Below are 19,911 nucleotides of genomic sequence, written 5' to 3'. Positions count from 1 at the left end.
ATGTTCTAATTGATCGACAGGGTGATATGTTGGGTCGATAAATCAGAGGATATTATTATTGATTTTGTGCTTCAGTAATATCAATTAATTTAAGAGTGCAATCTTATTCTTTTAGTGGAGTAGAATAAGATTAATAAATTATTTTGATTAATCATGAGTTGATTGGATCAAATTAATTTATTGGAGCTTGATTTAATTGAATCCGTACAGGTCCCTCTGGTGGCTCTAATATAAACTCGGATAAATTATATGAGATATAATTTATGGTATATGTGGGATAAATTTATCTGGACTATTATATTGCATAGAAGTTTATCATCTAAATCTTCTAGATATGGTATAATATATTCTGTCCATTTAAATTTATATTTTAAAAGATATCATCATTATCTTTTACGTTACAAGATATCACAAATATATTATATATATATATATATATATGTGTGATATTGTAACAAGTGACCACACACAATCCTACGTTTAGAGTTTGAGAGAACACCATAGAAGACTTGAAGGTTTGGAGCGTAGATCCAGTGCAGAGAAAGATCGAAAACACGCTTCAAATGTAATCTCTAATTTCTGTGTGTTGTAATTAATTAATCCGTGTTAAATACGTAGAACAATCGATCCTGTATAAGAAGAGAAGATTGAAATCACAAGAAATTAATTTTTGTGATCCGATCTTCTTGATCTTGGCTAACATTCAGGTGGTGGAAAATGTGACAAGTCTGGAAAAAAGAACGAGCTCTCTCCAAATTTCAGTACTGTTAGGCTGTTGCGCATTAAAGCTGAATGGAGTGAGGAATTGGAAAGCGGAGTTCAAGAACTTCTACACATTTAGAAATCTCAGTATTTCTTTGGAAACTTCAAAATCTTTGGAATTTATTTTCTTTGATTTAATATATATTTCTTAGTTTCAATGAAATTATAGTTTGGCCAGTCCCCCTCAAAAGAAAGAAATGATTTCTCTTTGAGAAAAATGAGACTTTACTGCATAATTCTTTCAATTTTGTCCTCTGAATAATATTAAGTCACAATGTTTCACGTATATAGTTTTGTACGGCTTTGAATTTCTAATTATACTCTTCGTGTACCATCAAGTAGATCGCAAGTTTAATAATTTTCTAAGACTAATTTATGGTATACTTGAATTGAATCATCTGATAATTCATTAGTAAAATTGTGAAAGTGGAGCCAAGATTCCGAGTAATTTGGGAATCCGGGAAACAAGAAAACATAAAAAGAGACCAAGCCCGACTTCCTTGGGATAAAATTATTCCCACGGCAAAAATACAATGCAATAACTCGATATTACAAGTTTACAACCATATGGCTACAGAACAGAGCAAGCATAAGGCTCAAGAGGTAAAATAAAAACTCAAATTCATGATCACTGCTACGCTTCTAATACGCCAAGATGATTTGTACAGCACTACATAATTTTTTATCAGAGTGAACCAATCAACTCTAAATTCCACGAATAGATGTGAAATGTGGTCAATTCATGCGATTGGATTTGTATTACTAAAGTCCTCAGCCACATGGTTCACCAGGTCGTTGACGACTCCAGTTTCCGGAACCAGCTTTGCGTTCTCCACGCTTTCTTTTATTCTTTGGAAAGTGAAGCCCCGACACCAAGCATGGTTTCAGAGTTGAGTGCTCCTGTGATGCAACGGCTTTTGCCATAGAGTGAGGTTCTAAAGCAAACTGGGTGGCATTATTGATCTCTTCTTCTAAATCATTTTCAGTATCTCGAGTATTCTCAGCAGACTGATCATGTTTGTTTTTTGACATTGATCTCTCTGCTTCTGCTGCCTCGTTATGTGTCATGATGTTATCTACGATCTGTGAATGAGCCAGATGTGTCAGAAGCTGGTTTTACTAAATCATTTGAATAGAACTTGACCAGAAAATCACTGCAAGGTAAAATACACATGATATATCAATCTGATTTCAAGAATTCTCGTCAATTTCCTCCACAAATTTCCCTCTCATAAGGTTGCATCATTAATATGGATAGCATCAACGGTGGAACACAAGTATTTCAAACCACGGAACACGCACAACTCCATTTAGGGAAATGTTGCTATACACGTAGCTAAGCAATCAATTTTCCAGTACAAGCTTTGAGCAACCGTTTTGTTGAATAGTAGCATCAAATCTTATAGCTTTGGACCAACAAATAACTGAAATTGTGAAAAGGGAAAAGAAAGGAGCAGGTCAGGGAGAACAAGCTTTCTATGATGTATAGTGCAGGCCTACTGCTAGAAGTCTTTCTTTTAAACTTATATTTTTGTGATGCGATAGATGATCAATTTACAAATTACATTTGACATTTTAAGTTGTTTCCTCGAGGTGGGGCATGTCTGGGGTGCATAATAACAAAGAAACTCTTATTATATCACTTCAATTCTACAATGCCATGTAAAATGATAGCTTATTAATGTTCCAGTTTCATAATACCATTAAATAAGCATTGTGTCTCACCTTCTCTGATGAATCTCCGACTTGCGCCTCGAGCTGGGAAACGTCAATAGAGGACAATAGCCCAACTGTACTTTCAATTATATCTGGAACAGGAATAACCTCTCCGTAGCTAGAAACTGCACTATCAGGCATGATACAATCTCCAAGTTCATCATATTCTGATATGTGCTGAGAATGAATGCCAAAAGCCGTATCACCATTACAAGCAGAGAATGTAGGGCTGCGCACACAGCTGGTCTGTGCTTCGCATGATATCAGCTTGCTCAAATTCTCAGAGGAAGAAAACTTGTCAGCATTGTTTACCATCACTGTCTCAAGTTGACCCTTCAACTTGTGGACTTGAGCGTGTACTAACTCGATTTTTTGAAGTATGTGCTCTAGAATATTGTCATTGTCTTCAGCATATAAGCAATCATCATTGATTCCAAACTCATCGTTGCCAGTATTATTATGATCTAATAGTTGACACAAGCAAAAACAAACTAAGAAACAGCATTATGTACGAGAAATAAATACTACACTACTTAAACATAGCATTGATTATTAAAGTCCAGTCAAATAGCTTCACAATCAGAATACCAAAGAAAAGGACAAACTCGATCAAGAGACTAGCGAACCATGCTGTGCAGCAGTCAGAGCAAAAGTATAAATTCTAAGGCAATGGATCTTCAAATTTAGCATCAGTTGTTTTCTATCGGGAGGGGAAAAAAGGCACTGTTCAGTTTAATTTTTAGAAAACATTTTTCTATGTTTAAGAAGAAAAAAGAATCACATTCTGCAATACTGTTTAAATAACAAATTTAAAGAACACACATATCTGGAACACGAAAAATGAAACCATATATAACCTAAAAAATCTTCTGTTAACACACCTGAATTATCAAGTTCCTCCCAGCCAAGAATTTTGTCCATGTCAGACCTATTATTTTCTGCAAATACGTTGCATCGAATTTGACAAATTTCCTTTGAAAGAAAGATAATTAAGATATTTATCAGCATAAATAAGATGTACCAGGCTCGGAGAAAAGGTTATGGTTTGACATGTATGATGCAATATCTATTGTATCCTCTACTCTATTTCTTTTCCACCTTTTTAAGGGCATTCTTCTAGGCCTTTGATATGTAAATGGCATAGACTTTGAGCCCTGTTGTTCAACTAATGTTTGATCTAATGCTATTTGTTTCCTCTGATTGTGTGAAGAAATAAGCCGAGCATATTTTGATGCTTGTGACTCTAATTCTTTTATTCTTAATTCTGCCCATTTGCTGCGCCACATCAGAGGCCGTATAAAGTTTCTCCAGTGAGTGGTCATCTTTTTCCTCCTGAAAAAAATGGATAAATGAGTTGAAGAGAAAGGCATTTGCTGATTTTAGTAGAAGATACAGGTGAATCAACAGTTGAACAGGACACGAACATATGCAAATTGTAAGCATTTTAATTCTTTGCCGAAATTGGGGGCGTCAATCAAATATTGAATAATAGCATAAGCAGAAGGGTCAAATTATGGATCGAAGTCAGAGCAACTTTTATCATGTCGAGAAAACAAAATTTCATATTAAATTAGACATGAGCATGATGCATCACAAAGAGATAAAACACAAAAAGATAAAGATGTCATGCTTAAGGGACTTCGTCTCAGTATTTGAAAGACAGTTGACATGGATGTTCGGTTCCAAAGAAAAATGAGTATTTGGCAAAAATGTATTACAAATATATTTGACTAGCAATCTATATTTAATGTCTAACCATGAGGACTGGTTAGAGTTTTATTTCATTCTTCAGCAGAGGAATCAAAGCTGACACATTGACAAGGCACATTTACAGCATTAACGTCAAAAAATACACAATGACACATATCTGCATTTTATAAACTAGATTTTAAAAAAGATTAAAAAAACCAATTTTCTCAAATCATGATATGAAGGCCCATATTAAAAAATTCAATATATCATGGCCAGAAAACAATAGAATAATTCTATGACACAAATCCAAACCTCATTGGAAACAGGCTACTGAATCCATCAAATGGCACCAAATTATCATCAATCAAAATCTTTGAATCAACTTCTGCATCACTTAATAGTGGGGTATCTTCATTCCCGGAAGTTGAGTTGGCAAATGAACTTGAATTTTCAGTGGCATCGGGATCTTCTTTTGCCACCATCCCAACGTTCGTGCCACGTGAAAAGTCCGCCACGTCGACAAAGACATCCTCTGAGCCCTTTAGAGGTTCAATTCCTTTATCAGACATATTCTATTCAATAGATGTGCTGAGTCTTCTGATGGTGGATAGTTGATCAAGAGTCATGCAATATATCCGAAAAAGTCTGCTTATTCTCTCGACCCATCCTGCAAGTTAGGGATCTTTGCTGACAAGATTTAACCAATAATCAGACTCGAGTTCCAGATACGAACTTAATCTTAAATTCAAAAAAACCGAGACACAAGCCACAAGGCAAGATGATGTGCTAGAATCTAAACATAAAGAAAATAAATTCATGCATGCAATCGAATATGTATTTTACAAGCTACTAAACTACAATAACCCATGCGCGCTATTATTTTATGAATGAAAATAAAACTATTAAAAGCTTACATTTCATTTCAATTTCATTATCCCTACTCTAAGACACGCTTAAAAGGAGCTATAAACCTCAAAGCGCACCAAGTCTTCGCTTTTTGGTTGACCCGAACTTTATCTTATAGCTGCACCTGAGCTAGCGTGGAGGAGCAATGGCCGGGCCTTAGTTCACACCTTGTGAACTTTAAGAAGCTATGCTCCAATCACAAACATAAATATAAAAGTAAAAATGAATTTTTCAGCAAAATTTTATCCTCGACACTATAGAACTTTGATGTAAATACTCGTATTGACCCGTCAATTTCCAGTTAACTTTAAACATTGGAACAATGAAGCTGAGAAACTACGCACAAACTCTTTCTGGGTAACAAAGTAACAAAAACAAATTATCTAAAAACTGCTCAAAATTAGCAACAGCAGCAATTCTGCTGTGAAAAAGAAATTAAGAATGATAAGTAAAACACCTTGTGCTGAGCGACTAAGTTGTTCATCTGTCGAAACCACTGCGGGGGAAAGCAGCAAATGTAATTTTTGACATGGGAGAGTGATTAGGGTTTTGGATCAAAATGGTGTCTGAAGAAGTATCTGGGTAATCTTTTGAGGCCCAAATTTGTATACAGCCCATGTTCTTTTTTTTAAAAAAAAAATTAATTAAAGTACAATACTTTTTAATTAGAAATTATATTAAAATTCATTACAAAAAAGACTTTAAAACTATCGTGAATGTAAAATTTATTTTAAAACCTTACATAATTCTCAATACCAAAAAATACATAAAATTAAATGTGCTGTAGATATATGTTATTGTATTTTTTATGTCTTATTTTAGGTGCATCAAGCTTATAATTAAACACAAAAATTTTTGTGAGACGTCTCACAAGTTAATTATTTTATACAAATCTACTATTTGAGTCACATATGAAAAAATATTATTTTTTATGTCAAAAGTGTTACTTATTATTGTAAATATAGACAAAGTTCAATCGTCTCACAGATAAAGATACGTGAAATCATATAAAAAAAACTTACTATTAGTTAAAATACATACCATTTAATTAATATCTTGCATTAAAATTTACTTTATTTGCAATCACGTCGATAAAAGATGTTTTGGAAACCAAAATCTTGCATTTTCATATTTAGTTTTGTTTTTATACGAGAAAAGTAGGATGGATATAATAATACTAAAATATTACAAATATTAGGTTTTTTCATATATGAAAATTTATTTTTATAGGTTGTTTTTCAAGTAATTTTCCCAATTCATGAATTAATTTGTGATTTACTATATATTTAATTAAATTTTCGTTCGAATGTGAGATTTTCCTAAATTTGAACACAACGATCTTGCTAGAAGATTATAAAATTTATTAAGATTGTGACTTTAACCTAACTCAACTTCAAAAGTTAGCCAAGAGGATGATTGTCAAAATCAATATATTCAATTTCTCAAGTACTTAATCCAACTGATATGTGATATCTAACACACCTCTCACACTCAGGAATGTGAAGAGAGCGTGAAGTTACAAGATATTATCGGATCCATAAAGCGTTTCAACACATAACAGTGGCTCCGAGACAAGATCGAAATATGTCTCTGATACCATGTAAAGAATAAGATTTGGATCTAACTTAACATCAGAAGCTAGCTCAAGGGAGAATTATCAAATTTCAAGGATTTAACACAACCGATGTTCGATATCTAACAAAATTAAAACGAGAATCGAGAAAGGTATACTTAGAGCATCTTTAGTTGAATTTCAACATAAAAGAACGGTTGTAGAATCAAAAACAAAAAAGTGAAGTGGTCCAATTACGAGTTCAAGAAAGAAAAAAAAAGAGGATTTCTTTTATAAAGAGTTGCTTTTGGTGTAATTTAAGGCATCTCTTTATTGTCTAGCTAGTGTGATTGTACTAAATGGTTTTGTGCTGTATACGCACGGACATGGTTACGAATAATAACTTGGTAAAAGGAGAGAGTAAGCGTATATTAGGTGGGGTGCGGTCAGGTGGAGTTGCTTGTAATTTATAAATTAGTGGAATATCGAGTTTGTTCAACTTCGAGTTCAAGTCGAGCTTGAGCAATTATGGTATAGTTCGGGTTTGAGTGGTCATCAATGGTTTTAGGGTTTGAGTTCTTATATTTTTAATTTTCAAATATTTTAAAAATATTTAAATTTAATATAGATGTGATCATACTATACCGAAAGAGATCTATTTTTGATGTATGTGTAACCACGAGATGTGGATCAAAATGTGGTTTTATTTTGTCCAATAAGTTGTTTGGACAACAAATCTTTTTTTTTTTTTTACATGGTTATCAAAATTTGTTTAGTATATCATTCTTAATTCAATGAATTATCGTAAAACTCAATATTAACTAATTATTATGTGTTTGGTGCAATATTTGTCTCTGCTTGGTAGAGTAATCGAACCGTGGTGCTTGAGTTGTTGTGCGGTTTAAAATATTTGAGTTGTACCATTACCACCAATTATAGCTTTTGGTAAAAATGTAAGCACTCTGCCCTACAATATGTTTTCTACATTTTATATCTATCTATCTATTTGTCATATTGTTTTTAATTACATAATGATTATATATACTCCATCTTTTACGTAAGATATATCAAAATTCAAATATTTTAACTTAATATAATTAAAAATTCGCATCCAATAATGCTACAGATATTTACAAAAAAAATTTGTGTCAACATGAATTGAAAGCGAACAAAATTTAATGTTCCTAAAATACAGAAGTGAAGTAATGGTAGCAAGCACAGTCTTTGGTATCTTGGTCCGTCTTATTTTATTTTATTTTTTTAATTTTATCATCTCAAACTGCACTATGATCTCTCGTTAATTTTTATAATTATTATATTATTACTTTTATTTGAATATAAATCAAATCAATTGTATAAATTGTATATATATAAAATAAAATAAAAAAAACAGCCCATTCCTACCAAGAATTTAATTAATCATTGAAATTTCATCTTCCAGAAAAATATATTGGTGAACTCATTAAATAAAGTTGAGAATTAGTTGAATTATTTGGCATATCTAATTATTGCTCTTGACTAATGAGAGGAAGCTAGTGAATTAATCAGTGGAAATTATACACGTGGAATCATGCCATTATCCTTCATTTAATGGTTAGTGATAGCGATTAAATTAATTAAATTTACGTACACAATTATATTATTCATTTGAAACCNTTATATTTCTCTCTCTTTTTGTTCCAATTTCTTCATTTTTTTTTATTTAAAAAATTACAATTAAGGGCTGAGGGGCGATTGTCGTCTCCACTCTCCAGGTTCGAATCCTCCAATTTCTTTCTTTTTTCCGTAAAAAATAAAACATCATTGGGGGAATACGCAGGACAGTACCAAGAAGATAATATAGGAGATAAGCAAATAAACGGAACAAAGATATTATAAAAATATATATTTTTTAGATGTATTGTGTAGTGACTTAATTAAAAAAGTAACTTTAAATACATATAAATTACTCAACTTCCCATGTTAGAAAATTTAATATATAAACCTAAAATCTCTTTTCCTCGTGACTTATGTTCTCTTTTGACTAAAGAGGAAAAGGATTTCAATAGAAAGATCAATGTACGTTAAAAATAAGATGTTTTCAAAAGAAATGACATAACCAAATGAAGCCCATGGATCCTCCATTCTGTACAACCATCCTTCAAACATTGATATTGATTTCCTTATTCCAATCGAAGATAACTCAACACTACCATTCTCGATCGATCGGAGGGGAGAATGATCCGTTTCATACATATATATTATTCGGGCTAGTTAATTATAACACGGGAACGTGGAATCATCTCCAACTTGTGATGTGTTGGATGATCTGGAGTATTTCTTCGACGATGAAGAAGATGACAAATCACCGGATCTTCTTCTGATCAGCATCTGTCTCATGCCATCGGCAACTCGAATCGCGGGATTCGACTTAAATTTACGACAAAAGGACATGTGCGCCTTCATTGCTTCGTCCATTCCGAACTGTTTTTTACCTCTACTCGCTTCATCTCTTACAGCTTCGGAACATAGCCCACACAGCCATTTACCGTCGAACTTGGACTTCACTTCTGTGATGTATTCTTGTGTGCAGTCTTCCTTTAACCCACAGCACTCGCACTTCGCCAATTCAATCATGTCCATCAATTTCTTGAGCTGCTCAACTGTAATACATATAAGACACGGAAACTTTCAAGAAGCTCTTTCAAGTTTTCGGGCAAGAAAATTAGGAGAGAATTGTGTGATTTATGGGTTTTTTTTTTTTTTTTTTTTGTGGTTAAGAGACAGCAGAAGTAAGAAAGGGGAAGAAGAAAGGAGAGAATTTATAGGAGGGGAAAATGCCATTATTTTCTCCATGTTATTTCGAGGCACTGGAACATGAGACAATGTGGTCCCCAGGGGAGGAAGGGGTCTAATTGATTGGCCTTCAATTTTATATTTACAAAAATTAAATTAAAATAAAAAATGGTGGGGTTAATTAGATTCTCTGTTTGGCCGTCAATATGTTCATTGACAACTTTGTTCTAAAATCTGGATATGTTGTACACCCGCTTATTCACCATGCACACTTATGTGTACACCGATAAAATGATATTCAACTATTGAATTTACAATTTTTCTATCTTTAATCATATCGAATAGGTGAATGTCATCGCAACGGTGCTCACGTTAGCATGATAGTTCAATTCAAGTAGATGAATTTAATTTCGTAAAAATTAAAGTAATTAATCATAAAAGATTATAACAAAACAAAAGAATTGGTGGAGTTTCATTTTAGAAAGTCGGGAAGGTTGGCTAATCCAAGGTGCTAATAAATTAAGGGTGACTGTTTCAATGTTATTTAAGTAAAGAGCAACGAGTTATCTATGAAAATATTGTGAGTAAAAATCTATAAAACGATCATATAAATATATCACTTCTTCCTTTTTTTTTTCAGTTATCCAACGAAATAATAAAAAATTCCCTGTATGACTTCTTAATAGCGACAAAGAACATGAATCCATTGAATCGATTGCAGTAAAATTACAAACTAAAATATATCTAACTACTGATGTGAGACATAAGAGGTTATATAGAACCGATGAGATGTCGCTCACCCATTTGATGTGATGAAATATAAAAAAATTGCGCATCCAATGGGTGAGTGACACCTCATCGGTGCTTACATAGGTGTGCAGCATATCAAAACTCTATATATATATATATATATGAATTTTATTGATCAATAATTGATGTCAAATGCCACGAGTCGATTGAACATTTAAAGCCAAATTACTTCACTGATGAGCGGAGTTGATGTCGGAACTTTTTACTGAAGAATTTTATCGCTACTGCACATTGTATTGGGAGAACTTCGATCTATGCCGGATCTGACGGCTCCATAGGGATCCATATATTCAAACGTTTATTTGTATTGAAATTAAATGTTAAAATATTTAGTATAAATGTAATTATATATATGGCTCTCGATCTTATTGATGTGATCTTTAAATTTTGATATTTTATGTATTTAGTTTTAAACATGTCATGCTTGTCAACACAATAAATTATAAATATATATTGATAAATTAAAATTTTTGACATAATTTACAGATAAAAAATCAATTTAAGCCTAATATTACTCCGCCTTATAATTACGATTTACATGTTTGGCATCTCAATTTTAATTTTCGATAGTTGATATCTGACACTAAGATATTAAGTTTGGAACGAATGTGTTCTCCACGAGGTAGCTAGCCGACCTAACCCACAATGAACTTTAGATTAAAAGGCATCGGAAAACATTTTCAGTGCAAATCGGGCCCTTGATTTGCACCTATTGAGCAGGCACGCGCGAGAGAGTCTCTTGATCAATCATTCATACACATTCACTAAGTGTGATTCGATATAAAATCACACATGCTGAGATTATTTTCTTATGTCAGACATTCTTCATTCCGCACTTAAGAAACTCATAAGATACTTATCCAATTTTCATTCAAAATATAAAACGTCCAATAAGCAACAAGCCAAAATACAAAATCCAACCCTTTTTGCCGTATTATGTATAAAAACATATCTTATCTTGAGTAGTTGCAATCAAGTGTAGTTTTAATTCTATCGATTTAAATTCTTATGCATATTCTTATTTGATTCAACAATAAATATTTGGTGAATGCATGTCGCTCGATACACCTATATATACTACTTATCGCGTGTGTTTTGTTTTGTCTCACATATTAAAATCATTGTGTTTAATTTCCATGCATATTCTGATGCTTTTCTGGTAGAAGTTGGGCGCAAATTATTTTTATAAGATGCCCATATATGTTTAAACTGCATCCTCAAATTGATTGGTGGAATAGCTTTTAGTGCCACATCCATTGTTCAATACTGCCAATGATTCCTCACATGCATGTGATCTTCTTGTTTTCCTCCATATCCATCATATGCAGGCAGATATGCTATTTTTCAATTATCTTGGTAGAGACCTAAATGCCTATTTTATGTCCTTCACATGGCTTCCCACATGTAATATATTTTGTCCATTCCTAACCGTTTATTCCTTCCCATCGACTAATTTTACATTGATTCATTGGCAAAAAATTCAATTAGTACAATTCTCTAGCTAGATGAATTCTAAATCTATATATCTCACATATATTCAAATATATTTTTGTAATTTTAGATGAGCTAAATCATAAATTTCAAATATATCATTTGCATGTTTAACTAAACCATGTACAGAGGTTCTCGTAGTACATGTGATGGAACGTTTTTAAAGGTATGTCATGTTTATTGTTTTGTGAGTTTAAGTTTTGTGACTCTTGTATTTCCTGAGGATGTCAAGAATATTTGTACATGACATATCTATCTTTTTTTAATTGGATTTTTCTTTTTCAAAAAATGTATTGTTTCGTGTTAGTTATAGATGCATTTTAAATTTATTATACTTTGTGAAACTAATATGTAAATAAATAATGTGTGAATTTAAGATTTCATCTATTGTGTCATTGTTAACACTAAAACTATAATCAAAATCCGTGGATTTCAAATCTTATAACTCCTAAATCAACCTAATTTAATAAAGCATGATTATTATTTTATAAGAATGGATATTTTGTATACTTCCCCTGGAAAATATAAAAAGCATATATATCGGGTAGCCCCGGCCTCGTTATTCAAAATTTATCATAAAATGAATGTTTGTGACACTCTACGTTGTGCATTGTGTTAATTGATATTTTGGCATTATTTGTCATATCAATAAAATATTGAAAAACTTTTTATGACAAAAACCTCGACATAGTGGAGGCGGATTTATCTTTTTAATATTTACTGATTTGTCTAATCTTTTTTTTTTTTCCTATGAAACTTTCAAATTTTAGTTATGTTACTCTAAATTTTAATTATCGAGATATGACATCAAATAAGTAAACAATTTCTGATATCACATTAATAATTTTCAATTCCACAACAACATTGTCTAATGTCACGTCAACACTCCAACAAAATAGAACCATAAACAAAATACTCAATAGTAATACACCGAAACCAAACTTTGAAATCATAACTAACTCAAAATAAGGAAATGCAATGCACCAAACTATAATAATGTTGTTTTCACTTAAATGAGCCTGTAATAATATGTGTATTGTAAAATTCTGCACGTTTATATGTTCACTTTTTAGTCCATATCGTCATGATTGATTCTGGTTGGTTGGTTAATTTTATTACAACCACAATCATTGCATTAATCATCATCGATGCTTAACAAGTGGATAATCAGACGACCGTTTATTTATTTCTACCCATTTCACCCCCTATAATTTTTTTAAAAAAAATTTTAATCTTGTCCTGAGCTAAAATTTGGCTGTACTACCGTGCATAAAGGTTATAAGAATAAATAAACTTATTTTAAAATATTATTTTCCGTAAGTTTAAGCTTTTGGGAAATTAGCTTTTTGCCTAAATTGGGATTAAAAAAATATATTTGATTTTGAAAACTATACCGTCAAATTATTACGTTTCTTAATCTTGTTCGACAGGTTTGATGTTTTGCGCTACAGCAAGAACAAGTGCTCCTTTGTATTAATGGAAGTGAAACAAGACAAAGTTAAACTTTACTTTACTAAAAGTTTTTGATATCACAATTGGTCTNATATCAACTCATCTGTGAACAAAAATATTATTTGTATTTTTTTAAAAAAATTCCTAATCATTATTATTTTGATGAGCATAAAACCCACGACCGTTACCCTTTGATGTGTTGCAATATATCTCATGACGAATATAATAGTATACAAATCAAGTAAGTCAGATAAACCTAATTATTTGAGATAATAAGATTAGTCGTTACTGTTGTTTCTTTATTTATACGGCCTAAAACTGATGGGTTGAAAATGGGCTTGACAAGCAATTAAGTATTTTTCCTATGTAATGTAACTACTACGTACCCGCAAAATGAGCCTGAACTTGCCGACAGACGAGGTTGAAAACAAATCAAATTTTGTTTCCAATCACACATTTTGACTTAAATGTATTCGGAATTGGGATCGAGTCACTCTTCTTTGTTGCGCTTATTATAACAAAAAACTTCGACCAAGACTATTCTTACTTGCCGTGCAAACATTACATCGTATTTTTTGCATCATATAATGCTGAAATCTAAGCATGTAAAAAAAATATTTCTGCACTTCTACATGTATTGGTCTTCCCGCGAGCCAAAAAAAAGAAATCCAACTGTGCTACAACGACTATTTCAATCCAACTTGGGAAGAAAAAGAATTCATTGGCCTTCCTTTTCAGAAGGGTAAATATCAAGAAACCGTTGAAATAAAGTAGAAAAAGAAAAAGAGAATCGATGGCTGAAGCCTGAATGTGACGAGGAATAGAACGAGATCACCCTGAGACCTATAGCACTGTCTGACATAGATGATTTCATTGTGTGGGCAACAGATGATAGAGTAAGCCATTTCTGCGTATGGGATACTTATACTTCCAATCACAAGGCTTTCCAATTCATCAACGATGTTGCCATTCCTCATCCTTGGTTTCGAGCCATCTGCATCAATCATCAGGCGGTTGGGTCTATATATCCGTCAAACCAGATTCTGATAAGGTTCTTCGTGTGTGTGAGTAGGAGTGCTTATTTGTTTTTGAATTGGTTCTTTGTATAAACAATAATACATGGACTGGCATAGAAATGAAAGAAGCGAGAAAAAGGGAAAAGATCAGCCAATATCACATTGACCATTCTTTTTTTATGGAACTTTTATGGAGGATTCAAGTTTCTGGCCTGATGTGCACAAATTTTGATACCTGTAATTTCGTTTTGATTCTTGCCTTTTGAATTATTGCATATACAACAGAAAAGCGCAGAGGTGAACTTGGTTATGTACTAGCTTTTAAACACAGGGGTAAAGAGATTGTAACAAGAGCTGAAAAAATGGTGGCATCCAGCATTTTTAAGGAATGGCGGAGTTGGAAAGGCTTCAAGCTATTGTGGATGTAGAGAATAAGGAGTCTCAAAGGGTGCTGGAAAAGGCCGGATTTTCAAGGGAAGGTGTTCTGATGAAGTATTTAACTATAAAGGGAAGATGTAGCGATATGGTGATTTTTAGCATTCTCTCTAGCGATTTAGTTTCTCGACTTGCTCTGGTCTGTGTTTCAATCCATATGCATAGTCATACACCCCTCGTATTCAATAAACTCCACATTAAAGTTTGAATACAATTACCTCATATTTAGATTCTATAAAATCTTAAAAAAGAGAGAAAGAAAGTGCAGCTGACAATTTGAAATGAAAATCAGGAAACAACTTTGGGTGACCATGAAAGCGTGTAAAAACAAGAAAGTGTGCATGCCCTTATTCTATTCCAAAAACAAACAAAGGCTACTCTACTGGCCAACTTTATCTGCAGACAAGAAACTATAAACAAACATGTCTCTAATCTCACCTTTGTTAAATCCGTACTTCCTCAAAAAACCTTCCCTTGTAAAACCAACTTTTTCCAACACCCGCTGAGACCCTATATTCTCCTCCTCCACCAACGCCTCCAACCTTACTAAAAATGGAAACTTTTCAAAAGCACAGGGAATCGCCATTCTCATAGCTTCGGTCATAATTCCTTGTCCCCAATACTCGTATCCAATGGCAAACCCCACGTGGGCACGGTGTCGATCACTCCCGGACTCAGGCTTGATGGAGACATAGCCAATGGAACGATTGTCTATGCAAATGGATTGACGCCATGGATGTGAAATAGCAACTTCCTTGATATATCTCAAGGCTTCTTCTCTAGAGGTTATGGTGTCCCATCTCAAGTAATGTGTGACCTTATCATCACTCGCCCATTTGAGAAAGTCGTCAACATCAGAAAGGTCGAAGGGTCTAAGAGTCATCCTCGGGGTATAATCCATGTTAACTCAATTCAACAGGATCCGAAAGGGCTACAAGTCTGATACGGGGATGAATTTAGTAAAGAGATAATTGTATAAGTGACGAGATAATGCGGAGTTGTGGTCCAGAATGTGATATCGTACTATTAAGTCAAGAATCGGGGTATTGAATGACTACATAGCAGTAACAATGATTGAACATAGGCAGCCAGCAGCCTCTCTTGACCGACCCAATTTTCACCAAAGTATACATATATCAGCGTCACAAGCTGTGGCCCCTACCAAACTCTTAGGTGGGAGAACCTTTTTAAGAGAACTAGCTTGATGCACGTGCGTTGCACGTAATATCGATTATATTATAAAAATTTAAAAAAATTGATTTTCTAAAAAACAATTTGAATCATTTTGTTATTTATTTGGGCTTAATTTCTTATCATATTAGACGATTTATAAGAACTTATACAACTTACTTTCAAAATTGTTTCTCAAATTAAAATTCAAGCATTTGATTTTATGTTATATAATAAATTGTAATTAACATAATATATAGAACAAAATGAACTGAAACAAATTTTTTTAAAATATATATATATATTCAAACACCGCGTATAAAACATAATAACCTAGAAATCAACCAAATTTTATTTTTACAATTCTATATCATGAATAATAAATTTTATATATCGATCTTTCGTAACTAACATTGAAGATTATTAATTTCTTGTTAAATAAATTTTAAAATAATAAATAAATCAACATATGTAAAGAAATGCACATTCAAATAAGATTATATGGTAAATATCAAATAAACTCATATATTAATTATTAAATATAGATTTTAAACTATTGGTATGATTTTCACCATTAAAATTTGAAATCTAACAAAAGAAATAAACTTTCATAAAAAAAATTTTATTTTTGTATCTATTGAATTAATTAANATTTTTTTCATATTTTTTTGAAATCGTACTATTTTTTAAAATCAAAATTAAACTCTTTACTTTCAATTTTTTGTTAAAAAACTCATAAAATATGTTAGTTATTCTACTATTGCACATAAAGTTATAAAATTTTCATATATCCTTTTGTGATATTATAATTTATTACTTAATTAGAAATTGCACTAAAAATATAATTATAAAATTACAATAAAATCATTGGGGAAAAAATGTAGAGAGAAAATTAAGAGGATAAAACATTTAAAGGTAGTATAAAGATGAGTTATTTGATAAAATTAATAAAAAATTTACATTCTATTTTTGAAGTGTGTATAGAACGTTAATTTTGTCATTACACAATTGAAAAACAATGCCCTTTATCCACACTTTTATAGGTATATAGAATATAGTTGTTATATGTAGATAATTTTTTTCATATTTTTTTGAAATCGTACTATTTTTTAAAATCAAAATTAAACTCTTTACTTTCAATTTTTTGTTAAAAAAATCATAAAATATGTTAGTTATTCTACTATTGCACATAAAGTTATAAATTTTCGTATATATTATAATTTATTACTTAATTAGAAATTGCACTAAAAATATAATTATAAAATTACAATAAAATCATTGGAAAAAAATGTAGAGAGAAAATTAAAAGGATAAAACATTTAAAGGTAGTATAAAGATGAGTTATTTGATAAAATTAATATAGGAGTTACATTCTATTCTTGAAGTGTCTATTTACTTTTAATTCTTTGTTTAAAAACCCATAAAATATGTTAGTATTAAACTTCACATTATCATATTATTTTATATTTATTATGTTATTCTACTATTGGACATATTAGTTACATTTTTTTATATATCTTCTTGTAATACTATAATTTATTTATTACTAAATTAAAAATTACAAAAAAATATAATTACAAAATTATAATAAAATCATTAAAAATGTAGATAGAAAATTAAAAGAATAAAACATTTAAATGTAGTATATAGATCAATTATTTTATAAAATTAATATAGGAGTTACATTTTATTATTGAAATGATATAAATTACTACAATCAATGTATTTTGTAATGATAATTTATTAGCATTTATTACAATTTTACATATATATCTTTATATGATTTTTTGGATTCATATTAATAAAGAAGACATTTGTGTCTTTTCACAATTGGAAAACAAATGAGTGATCCACTCTTTTATAGGTATAATAAGTAATATAGAGAATTACCCGATTTCTTGCTAAAGAGCGAGAGATTTTCGAGGGCCACGTAAGTCAACTTTCTCTCGCAATTCATCGTGCAGGACAGCCCTCTACTAGTCATCCAAAATTGTACAAAAAAATAAAGCCTGTTAGCTTAGGCTTTCAAAGTTGATCCACAATTCATAAATGCGGAACGTGAGCGGTAGGGACACATAGCAATGGGCCACAGACAAGCCAGTTAAACTCTGTAAATATCAGCAAAAAGAATATTAATCTCGCAATTTGCATGGAGAACTTTCCCTGAATTTCAAGAAGCAAAAGTCAACAAAAGAACTCTACTTGTTCGTTAAGTTGGGAGTATTTTCAGTGTTACGTCACATTGTAATTCACCTCTACTTTCCCTCTTCTTTGCGACCAAGCAATCAACTTTCTGCAGGCTGACTCAAATCCCACTATTGAACCCCACAATCCTATAAAAATTTACATATCCATTCAACAATCTACTTCATCACCATAAGCAAAAAAAATAAGACGAAGAAGAGCATACCGATCTACCCTTTTGATTGAAATGGAAAGCAGTTCAAATTCCGTCATCTCACTCCGGCCACTGGATCCATATCTCGACGCCGACGCCTTCATGGAATGGTACTCCGACGAAAGAGTCAGCAAATTCTGCTCGTGGGACACCTTCACTTCCAAAGAAGCTGTCATTGATTACGTGATAAACACAGTAACCCCCCACCCATGGCACAAGGCCATATGCATCTCGGACCGGCCCGTCGGGTCAATATCCGTGACGCCATTTCCTGGAGATGATGGACGCCGGGCCGAAATCGGATACGTGGTGGGTTCTGCCTACTGGGGAAAAGGGATCGCGAGTCAAGCGGTGAAAATGGCGGCGAACGCGGTGTTCGTGGAATGGGGCCACCTGGAGCGGCTGGAGGCGGTGGTGGACGTGGAAAACCCAGCGTCCCAGCGGGTTTTGGAGAAGGTCGGGTTTACGAGAGAAGGTGTTCTGAGGAAGTATTACACGCTTAAAGGAAGACCAAGAGATGCTGTCATGTTTAGCCTTTTGTCCACTGATCCCCAAGTCAACTTCTTCATGGATACCTGAAATTTTTATGAATAATAATAATAATTATGCATCATTGGAATTTTACTTCAGTTCAAAATATTTGAAATGGTGTTTACATATAAAATTTTAGAAGTCAAATAAGAATAGTTGCATGCATTGAATTGTTGATTCGGAACACTAAAAAAAACAAAAATCAAATGAAGAAGTTTGGTCCTTTTTTGTTATGTATATTGGACAATGATGCCTTAAATCTCCAAAAATAGCAAAAATTATTCAGCAAGAAGATAGTATTGAACACTATATTCTTAAGAAATTTAGTCTCGTGTCTTCGGAATTTAGCTATTTTCTGATACAATAACTTCTCTTTTTGTATAGAAGGAAAAAGAACTTGACAATATGTTATGCAAGAGTTTGATTCAAGTGAATTTTTTTAAAAAAAAATGGTTTGATCTTCTCTATTTAATGTTTTTTTTGAATGGATATTTTGATTCAATCATATGAATGTCTTATGGTCCATAAAACTGATTTGAACCATCAAAAGACAATAATTGTATGAAAAGGTATCAAGAAACTCGAAAAAGCATGCATTTGTTTGCGAAACAGGGCAACCAAATCTCGGACACCCAATCACTACAAAGTACTGCCTGGAATTTCCATTTAGTACCACAAGCACACCACGAAATGGCTCCCCTGTGCCGCCCTTGCTACTTGGAAAATCCAGGCAGCTCTTGTAGCGTAGGTTATCCTCAGGTGAAATTATTTCGAGTCTTAACTTTCTCGCTTAATTTTCATTCATTAAACCTACAGATTCCAACATTTTTAGGCATAACAAATTTTGGAAACCAAACAAAATGGAACGAATTTGTTAATTAGTGAATGCTCATTTAGGTCAGATGTATTTTTTTAGGTTATTTTAAAGAATTTAATATTACTTTCAATATTCATGATCAACGAAACCCAACCTTATAATATTTATGTATTGATGATCTAAATGAAAAGACATCATGCCAAAGTTTTGTAAATGCCATCAAGGCTTCATTTGCAAATTAAGAAGTTTCAACGCCTTCAAAAAATCGTCCTTATCTTTTGCCACATTTTTTCCTTTAATGATCTCAGTCTATAACATTTCGCCATTCTTCAAAAGACAACACAAATTTCAAAACCAGTAAAAAGAAAGCGGAATTTTATGAAGAGTG

The 19,911-nt window shown here is 32.2% G+C and overlaps 4 protein-coding genes across 10 annotated transcripts; 1 reads left to right on the top strand and 3 right to left on the bottom strand.

Moving 5' to 3' along the window:
- Positions 1 to 1,249: 1,249 nt before the first annotated feature.
- On the bottom strand, positions 1,250 to 5,664 carry LOC140969646 (uncharacterized). Of its 7 annotated transcripts, none has more exons than XM_073431050.1 (7): positions 5,534 to 5,636; positions 5,085 to 5,261; positions 4,483 to 4,857; positions 3,500 to 3,810; positions 3,360 to 3,416; positions 2,488 to 2,942; positions 1,250 to 1,845 (listed from the first exon to the last, which is right to left on the bottom strand). In XM_073431050.1, the coding sequence occupies exons 3-7, from the start codon at positions 4,737 to 4,739 to the stop codon at positions 1,534 to 1,536; spliced, it is 1,392 nt and encodes a 463-aa protein (XP_073287151.1). In that variant the 5' UTR covers positions 4,740 to 4,857; positions 5,085 to 5,261; positions 5,534 to 5,636; the 3' UTR covers positions 1,250 to 1,533. The 7 variants fall into 7 exon arrangements, with proteins under 7 accessions (XP_073287151.1, XP_073287153.1, XP_073287150.1 ...); XM_073431052.1 differs by having other exon boundaries at positions 5,154 to 5,261; XM_073431049.1 differs by having other exon boundaries at positions 5,085 to 5,404; positions 5,534 to 5,619.
- Positions 5,665 to 8,723: 3,059 nt separating this feature from the next.
- Positions 8,724 to 9,419, bottom strand: LOC140969647 (uncharacterized). The gene has a single exon (XM_073431054.1). The coding sequence runs from the start codon at positions 9,248 to 9,250 to the stop codon at positions 8,882 to 8,884; it is 369 nt and encodes a 122-aa protein (XP_073287155.1). The 5' UTR covers positions 9,251 to 9,419; the 3' UTR covers positions 8,724 to 8,881.
- A 4,438-nt stretch (positions 9,420 to 13,857) lies between these two features.
- On the bottom strand, positions 13,858 to 15,731 carry LOC140969598 (uncharacterized). Its single transcript, XM_073430993.1, has one exon. The coding sequence runs from the start codon at positions 15,506 to 15,508 to the stop codon at positions 14,987 to 14,989; it is 522 nt and encodes a 173-aa protein (XP_073287094.1). The 5' UTR covers positions 15,509 to 15,731; the 3' UTR covers positions 13,858 to 14,986.
- Positions 15,732 to 17,783: 2,052 nt separating this feature from the next.
- LOC140969596 (uncharacterized) lies at positions 17,784 to 19,063 on the top strand. Its single transcript, XM_073430992.1, has one exon. The coding sequence runs from the start codon at positions 18,209 to 18,211 to the stop codon at positions 18,752 to 18,754; it is 546 nt and encodes a 181-aa protein (XP_073287093.1). The 5' UTR covers positions 17,784 to 18,208; the 3' UTR covers positions 18,755 to 19,063.
- Positions 19,064 to 19,911: the final 848 nt, after the last annotated feature.

Source organism: Primulina huaijiensis, unplaced genomic scaffold, assembly GCF_012295235.1.
Source record: "Primulina huaijiensis isolate GDHJ02 unplaced genomic scaffold, ASM1229523v2 scaffold42415, whole genome shotgun sequence".
Lineage (NCBI taxonomy): Eukaryota > Viridiplantae > Streptophyta > Magnoliopsida > Lamiales > Gesneriaceae > Primulina > Primulina huaijiensis.
The sequence above is the reverse complement of the archived record's forward strand: the minus strand, read 5'-3'. Positions and strand labels throughout refer to the sequence as shown.

What these genes read in the sequence shown, in the direction of transcription:
- LOC140969646 (XM_073431047.1), bottom strand. Translation starts at nt 4,739, where the DNA reads ATGTCTGATAAAGGAATTGAACCTCTAAAGGGCTCAGAGGATGTCTTT. An exon ending in TAACCTTTTCTCCGAGCCTG is followed by an intron (nt 3,417 to 3,499) that starts GTACATCTTATT and finishes ACGTATTTGCAG; the next exon opens with AAAATAATAGGTCTGACATG. An exon ending in TCGGAGATTCATCAGAGAAG is followed by an intron (nt 1,846 to 2,487) that starts GTGAGACACAAT and finishes GCTCATTCACAG; the next exon opens with ATCGTAGATAACATCATGAC.
- LOC140969598 (XM_073430993.1), bottom strand. Translation starts at nt 15,508, where the DNA reads ATGGATTATACCCCGAGGATGACTCTTAGACCCTTCGACCTTTCTGAT.
- LOC140969647 (XM_073431054.1), bottom strand. Translation starts at nt 9,250, where the DNA reads ATGGACATGATTGAATTGGCGAAGTGCGAGTGCTGTGGGTTAAAGGAA.
- LOC140969596 (XM_073430992.1), top strand. Translation starts at nt 18,209, where the DNA reads ATGGAAAGCAGTTCAAATTCCGTCATCTCACTCCGGCCACTGGATCCA.